Raw genomic sequence first — 8,609 nt, forward strand, 5'->3', positions numbered from 1 at the left:
AAACGTGATCTAGCATTTTGCAGAGTCTTATCTATATATATAGAGGTACACCTGGGAGTATATCTGGCCATGGGCCGGGCCGGGCCAGGCCTAAAAAAGCCCATGGCAGAAAACTGAGGCCCAGGCCCTCCCAGGCCCTACCATCGGACCTACTTTTCAAGCCCAAGCCCGGCCCATCTCATAAAAAGCCCTTAGGGCTTAGGACCGTGGGCCGGGCCTCTTTCTTAAAATGCCAATATGCCAAGCCCAAGCCCGTCCAGGCCCTGCTGATGGGCTCAAAACTCAGGCCCAAGCCCGGCCCACGGACAAGCCCATCGGGCCTAGGCCCTGGATTTTAGGGCCGGGCCTGAGATGTCCAGGACTACCTGGGAGTACTGTCATTTGAGTTTGGTGCACCACAAACGCTCCCCTTGCCTGTTGTTCTGCCCGCCCAAAACGTCAAGATGCTTCTGAATTATATGTCTTTTCCCCCTAACATCGCAGCTTTAACAAACCATGAAATCTGCCATGACATATGCGTTCTTCACGCGAGCACCAACCTGACGAGTAGGTTCTTGGTTGCAGATTTTGTTCACAACAGAGCACTAGCTAGCTGGATATATTATCCGTTGTCTCCACGTTTTCAGAAACGGCAACAATACGCGCCACGGCAAGCAAACCTTTCCATCTGCCGATGCAATGCATCAGTAAGTGTAGCATTATTGTTTCCCCCGTCGTTCAGTGTGACCTGGATCCACAATTCAACTCGTCGGCAAACAAAAAAACCTGTTCATCTGTCAATGCTCCATCGTGGCCCCCTTTCACCTCCCACCAATGGCAGAGCGCTGCAATGCAATGGCGTCTCCTCGTGAGGCGAAACGAGTAGTAAATGACATGCAGCAAATTTAGGCGGACGAAAACATCTGCTAGATCCAAGTGTGAACAGACCACTGTTTTCGTTTGACAAAATGTGAAACGAATGGATTTCACTTCCCAACTGCGCCTCTCTCTCTATATATAGATAGGCGCATCAAAATCTTTCCTCGCCAATCTCCCTCCCATCCCACTCCAAGGTGTACTCCCGAGTCCCAATCCCGCCCCCAGAATGGCAGAGCAACGCAAGATCTCTGTGGCCATGATATCTGAGGAAAGGTCATTTGTGCTCAAGGTAGATGAATACTCAAGAGTCAAGGCGCAACTCAAGATCGGCGAGAATCTGACTTCTACCCCTTTCACTGTTGGAGGCCATAAATGGGCCGTGAGATATTACCCAAACGACGTCTGGGCGAGTAATGGCGATTCCATCTCTCTTTATCTATTTCATGAATCTGCCGATGCCGGAGATGTGAAGGCCAAATTCTCGGTCAGTGTACTTGACAAGAATGGAGAACCGGTGCCTTCATACAGCCGTACCAACCCTATGCGTACCTTCTCTGAAGGTTCAGTCTGGAGCTCCGCACTCGTGATCAAGAAGGCTGATCTGGAGGCATCGTGGCATCTGAGAGATGATTGTCTCACCATCAGGTGTGATCTCCCTGTCATGAAGGAGATCAAGAGCGAAGAAACAAGGGTTGCTCCAAGCGACCTGCACCAACATCTTGGTGACCTCCTGAAGAACAAAGACGCAGCAGACCTAGTCTTTCAGGTTGGTGGACAGAGATTCTCTGCTCACAGGTGTGTCCTTGCTGCTAGGTCATCCGTCTTCAAGGCTGAGCTCCTCAGCGCCATGAAGGAGAGTTCTGCAGCTAGTCCTATTGAAATTCGTGACATGGAAGCTGATGTGTTCAAGTCCTTGCTACACTTCATATACACCGACTCGGTTCCTCTGCTTGAGACGGCTTGCAACAAAGGCGAAACTGATGTGGTTATGGCTGGCCATCTCCTGGTAGCTGCTGACAGATTCAACATCGTCAGGCTGAAGCAGATATGTGAGGAGAAATTGGGCAATCACATCGATTCCAACATGGTGGCAACCAGCTTGGCTTTAGCTGAGCAGCATGGATTCCATCGTCTCAAAGAAGCTTGTTTGCAGTTCCTTGCTTCTCTGTCCAACTTTGATGCGATGGTGGCAAGTGATGGGTATGAGCATCTCAAATCCAGCTGCCCATCTGTTCTCAAGGAGCTCATAGCTAGAATGATCCCGTCTGAATTTAAATCAGCAAACGATGTTATCATGGCAATTTAGTAGTAATCTGTTTGATATTATTATCATATACTCCCTCCGTTCCTTAATATTTGTCTTTTTAGAGATTTCAACAAATGACTACATACGGAGCAAAATGAGTGAATCTATACTTTAAAATATGTCTATATACATCCCTATATGGTAGTCCATTTGAAATCTCTAAAAGACAAATATTTAGGAATCGGAGGGAGTATATGCCATCCAACTTTTAGTACTAATCGGTGCAACTGTTATGCTACTTCTCCATGTATGGTTTCATGCATGTTTCAGAAAAAAATTGTAAGTACCGATCATTCAGTTTAATATATGTTCAGGCGACTAGTATGGTTACTTTTTCTTCCTACGAGAAGAAGAAAAGTGTTGTTTGATTATCCAATGTTTGCCAATCGAAAATCTTACGGACGACACTTGCAGAAACAATCTTACGGATGTGTGTGTGTCATCTGCACACGAAATCAGAATAAAAATAGTTTTAGTTTCCATTCAATCTCCACACGAAATCTTTGATAGAAAAGCTTGAATAAAATTACTATAAGAACACTTACTAGGTGGATAAAGTATACTCCCTCCGTTTCAAATTACTCGTCGTGGTTTTAGTTCAAATTGGTAAATTTGAACTAAAACCACGACGAGTAATTTGGAACGGAGGGAGTACAACCCAACTGATAATAATAATAATTGAAATAATAAAAGAAATTTGCTAATAGGATTTCAGTCAAACTCCCTATGAAATCCTTGATAAAGAAATTCAGAGAACATAGATCAAGTCTATACATATGAAATACATCTAGATGCGATAAAGAGCCAAATTTAGTTTATTATTATATGTAAATTAGGAATTGCTTTTACATAATACACTCTATTGTTTGTTTGAAATTCAGAATAAGAAATACAAGGAATCTTCATTTTTTTTGTTTCCTAAGAATTCCATATGAGATCCTAAAATACCTACACTTAGAAAAAAGTATGGATAGAATACTAGGTGCATAAACAATAGTCCCTTTTATACATGAACTTCATCATAAGAATATATTATAGGGAAAAGCTTATCATCACCCGTCCGATCACAGCGGCAACGTCCGCCACCTCCAATGCATGACACGTGTTCAATGAGAACTCGTATACCGTCCTTCATCAAACGCACTTTTGCAACAGAGGCTATGTTTCTGAAACATATGTGGTGTTGCAGTAGTTTACAACAGGTCTATGTTCTACAACAAAACCTCTGTCGTGAAAATTTTCTGCAACCAGACCTCAGTTGCAAAAGAAAAATTGCAACAAGATCTCAGTTGCCAAAAAATTTGCAACAAAACATCTGCTGCAAAAAATTTCTGGAACAAGACCTATGTGTTAGAAATAATTCTGCAACAAGGCCCGTGCTGTGGTAGTGAAAGCGTGTTCGACTCAGCTTGATGCGGCAAATCGGACGGCCCATGACCCGGCTGATCTTTTTAAAATATCAGCCGGCGGACGCGTAGCACGCCCCTATATTATAGCAAATTGGGTTAAAAACTCAAATTTATATTGCGTTTCCAAGATGATGATTTCAGATTAAAAAATCTCTAAAAGATTCAAAAGACACATGATAACCAGATGTTCTCCAGTTGTTGTTATTTACATACCGACAATAAAAGCATTCATTTTAGGCCAAGAAGAAAGGATGCAGTAAAAAATTAAGCTTTCGTAGTAAAAAAATAGATTGTGAACAATTTTTCACTCAATGAATTTTTTGTAAATTCGTGAAAGTTTTTAAATTTTGTGTTTTTTGTAAGTTGCTGATATTTTTAAAACTCTCAGTAAAATCAAATTGAAGAAATTATTGAATTTTTTTCAAAATTCGTGAACTTGTTTTAATTCATGATATTTTTAAAACAATCCATGAGCTTTTTTGTTAAATTTTGTGAACATTTTTAAAACTTGTGAGCTTTATTTAAATCCATAAACTATGTATGATTTCCCAATCCGTTTCAAAAAATTCATAAAAAATCACACTTATTTTTTATAGGACATCAATGAACAACAGAAAATTTTGGGCGAAAGAAAACCCTGTGAAGAGCCGGCCAGAGTGAGCGAGAGGGCAAGGCTAAGCGAGCGCTACAGCGAGATTGGGCCAACCTACGTGAGGCGGCGCGTGGGAGCTGGTTGGCCAGTTGGAGCCTTAAGCACTGGAAAGGACCTCTCCCGGATGAGCAGATGTGTGAGAGGGCAAACTTGACTAATTTGACCTGTGGACGAAATCAAATCACAGAATGAACTAACCGTGAAACTATTTCACGTGGCTGATCTTTTTGTGTGACACCCGACACGAAGGCGCCAGAGTACATTGGGAACGCCTCACAGATAGGCGCTACATGCTTGGCCAGCGTTGCACCCCAGACTGCCTAAAAATTATTAAGTCATTGTGCAGAGCCTAAGAGCTAGGCGCTGCACTGTATACTGCGGCGCCTAGCTCTCAGGCGCTGCACTAGTGGTTGCACTACAAAATGAAGTAACCACTCACCAGAATCTCCCCCTATGCCGACGGCGGCATAGCCCTGAATCCCGTCGGGACAGACCTATGCCGACGGCACCCGTCGGTATAGGGCCGTCGGCAACATATATGTCGGCGTAGCCCGGGAGGCCGTCGGCATAGAAAGGCCGTCGGCATAGTAGCTTTCCCGACGGGGGCCGTACATCTATGCCGACGGTCCTGGCCGTCGGCAACGTTCACGTCTAACGGCGGTCGCCGTCAAGTGTGGCCAATGTCTGATCGCCATGTGGCACACCTACGCCGACGGCCTAGCCATCAGCTTAGTTTGAAACTAAGCCGACGGCTAGGCCATCGGCATAGGTGTGCCACGTGGCGACCAGACGTTACTCATGGGCCAGGGATATGCCGACGGCCCAGCCGTCAGCTTAGTTTGAAACTATGCCGATGGCTAGGCCGTCGGCATATCCCTTCCTCAAGAGCTCCCAGTTGCTGACACGTGGCGTCTATGCCGATGGCCTATCCGTCGGCTTAGTTTAAAAACTGGGCTGACTGCTAGGCCGTCGGCATAGACACCACGTGTCAGCAACTGGGAGCTCACGCCAGCCCTAGCCGTCGGCATAGTTTGCATTTAATTTTTTTTTCTTTTTTCTGTTTGTTTTCAGATCGATTCAATTCAAATATACAGCACATATCATCAGATATATATGATGGAAATAGACATATAGAACACATCGAGATATCATCCAGCACCATCACAACAATATATGCATAAGCATCATCACAATCAACATAAACATAAGCATAAGCATATAGAGAAGCACACAAGTCATCTAAAGGATCATCACCGCACACAAGTCATCTAAAGAAACATAAGCATAAGCACACAAGTAACCGAAAGGCTTAAGCGCCAGGACGTCGAGCACCACGGAGGTCGTCACCGCCAAGACCGCCGAAGCCCAGGTCGTCAGTGCTAGCGGCAGCGCTACCGCCAAGACCGCCTCCACCTCCGCCTCTGCCTCCGTGGATCGGAGTGATCAGGCTCCGTGTCTCGGGAGTGCTGCGAAGACCACCGCCAACAGTAGATCCACCAGTTCCCTGGATGTTGAAAAGACATATTCACGGGATATATGACTGTGTTGAAAGGCATGACATGCTTTGGGTGAATAGATTGGGGATGAACTAACCGGCAAGGGGCCAGCGTTCTATGCCACAAACTCCTCAAAGGTCAGCAGCACTGGTTGTGCTGGAGGACATTGTGCTGGCTGCAACCGAGGACACCTGCCGGCCGCCATTTCCTGAAAAGCCTGCTGCATCTGGCGATCCCTCTGCACTTGGTGTTCATAAAGCCTCTCATGCCATGCCATGGTCTCCTGGCGTGTGTACTCCAGGTAGGCCTACGGTATGACATGATGGAACTCATAAAACTACTAAATGCGGAAAATAAAGTGAGCAATGAAGATAAGAGGGAAAATACTTACAGATTGTTGCTCCTGAAAGAGGTACTCTGACTGTGCACTGGTCACTGGCTGGCTCGTGCACTGGCTCAGGCTCGGGGTGATCCGACGGAGCTGTGTGTAGGAGATAGTAGGAGTGATCACAGCATCGAGAACCGCCTCCCGACCGTGCTCCTTGGGCCCCATGCTCACCACCGCCCTCTCGTCCAGATCCGCCGCAATGGGGTCAGGTGTGTCAGGATGTAACTTCAGATACGCTTCGGAGTAGGCGTTCTTCCTCCCCACGGTCTTCTTGCCACAGTACTTGGGCTCGCCAGGCTTGGGGTCCTTCCGCGTATGGGCGATCTCCCACGCCTGCATGTGTGAGAGCGGCCGCTTCAGTTTCTCCTCCTACACCACCAAACAGAGGTTAGTCATACATAAGAAAGTGATGGCAAATAGAAGAAGAAGAATGTTTAATGGGGTTAGTCATACATTGATACGTCTCCAACGTATCTATAATTTTTGATTGCTCCATGCTATATTATCTACTGTTTTGGACATTATTGGGCTTTATTATCCACTTTTATATTATTTTTGGGACTAACCTATTAATCGGAGGCCCAACCCAGAATTGCTGTTTTTTGCCTGTTTTAGGGTTTCGAAGAAAAGGAATATCAAACGGAGTCCAAACGGAATGAAACCTTCGGGAACGTGATTTTCTCACTGAATACAACTCAGGAGACTTGGACCCTACGTCAAGGCATGTAACAGGAGCCCACGAGGTAGGGGGCGTGCCTACCCCCCCAGGCGCGCCCTCCACCCTCGTGGGGCCCCTGTTGCTCCACCGACGTACTTGTTCCTCCTATATATATCCACGTACCCCCTAACGATCAGAACAGGAGACAAAACCCTAATTCCACCGCCGTAACTTTCTGTATCCACGAGATCCCATCTTGGGGCCTGTTCCGGAGCTCTGACAGAGGGGGCATCGATCACGGAGGGATTCTACATCAACACCATAGCCTCTCCAATGAAGTGTGAGTAGTTTACTTCAGACCTACGGGTCCATAGTTAGTAGCTAGATGGCTTCTTCTCTCTTTTTGGATCTCAATACAATGTTCTCCCCCTCTCTTGTGGAGATCTATTCGATGTAATCTTTTTTCGCGGTGTGTTTGTTGAGACCGATGAATTGTGGGTTTATGATCAAGTCTATCTATGAATAATATTTGAATCTTGTCTGAATTCTTTTATGTATGATTGGTTATCTTTGCAAGTCTCTTTGAATTATCAGTTTGGTTTGGCCTACTAGATTGATCTTTCTTGCAATGGGAGAAGTGCTTAGCTTTGGGTTCAATCTTGCGGTGTCCTTTCCCGGTGACAGTAAGGGCAACAAGGCACGTATTGTATTGTTGCCATCGAGGATAACAAGATGGGGTTTTCTTCATATTGCATGAGTCTATCCCTCTACATCATGTCATCTTGCTTAAGGCGTTACTCTGCTTTTAACTTAATACTCTAGATGCATGCTGGATAGCGGTCGATGGGTGGAGTAATAGTAGTAGATGCAGGCAGGAGTCGGTCTAATTGTCTCGGACGTGATGCCTATATACATGATCATACCTAGATATTCTCATAACTATGCTCAATTCTGTCAATTGCTCAACAGTAATGTGTTCACCCACCGTAGAATACTTATGCTCTCTAGAGAAGTCACTAGTGAAACCTATGGCCCCCGGGTCTATCTCTATCATATCAATCTCCTACTACTTAGTTATTTACTTTGCTTTTATTTTACTTTGCATCTTTATCATAAAAATACCAAAAATATTACCTTATCAGATCTCACTCTTGTAAGTGGCCCTATAGGGATTGACAACCCCTATTTGCGTTGGTTGCGAGGATTTATTTGTTTTGTGCAGGTACGAGGGACTCGCGCGTAGCCTCCTACTGGATTGATACCTTGGTTCTCAAAAACTGAGGGAAATACTTACGCTACTTTGCTGCATCATCCCTTCCTCTTCGGGGAAAACCAACGCAGTGCTAAAAGAGGTAGCAAGAAGGATTTCTGGCGCCTTTGCCGGGGAGGCCTACGCAAAAGTCAACATACCAAGTACCCATCACATACCCTTATCTCCTGCATTACATTATTTGCCATTTGCCTCTCGTTTTCCTCTCCCCCCAATTCACCCTTACCGTTTTATTCGCCCTCTCTCTCTCTATCCTCCCTCTCTTTCTCTATTTGCCTCTTTTTGTCCGCTTGCTTTTTGTTTGCTTGTGTGTTAGTTTGCTTGTTTGTCGCAATGGTTCAAGATAATACTAAATTGTGTGACTTCACCAATACCAACAACAATGATTTTATTAGCACTCCGATTTCTCCTCTTACCGATGCTGAATCTTGTGAAATTAATACTGCTTTGCTGAATCTTGTCATGAAATATCCATTCTCCGGCCTTCCTAGTGAAGATGCCGCTACCCATCTTAATAGCTTCGTTGATTTGTGTGACATGCAAAAGAAGAAAGATGTGGATAATGATATTGT

The 8,609-nt window shown here is 45.1% G+C and overlaps 1 protein-coding gene across 1 annotated transcript; it reads left to right on the forward strand.

Annotated features, from left to right (window-relative positions):
- Positions 1–1,081: 1,081 nt before the first annotated feature.
- On the forward strand, positions 1,082–2,164 carry LOC125506117 (BTB/POZ and MATH domain-containing protein 2-like). The gene has a single exon (XM_048670989.2). It carries the CDS (start codon positions 1,085–1,087, stop codon positions 2,162–2,164), a length of 1,080 nt encoding a protein of 359 aa, XP_048526946.1. The 5' UTR covers positions 1,082–1,084.
- Positions 2,165–8,609: the final 6,445 nt, after the last annotated feature.

This window comes from Triticum urartu, chromosome 5A, assembly GCF_056163025.1.
Source record: "Triticum urartu cultivar PI428250 chromosome 5A, HENAU_Tu73, whole genome shotgun sequence".
NCBI classification, from domain to species: domain Eukaryota; kingdom Viridiplantae; phylum Streptophyta; class Magnoliopsida; order Poales; family Poaceae; genus Triticum; species Triticum urartu.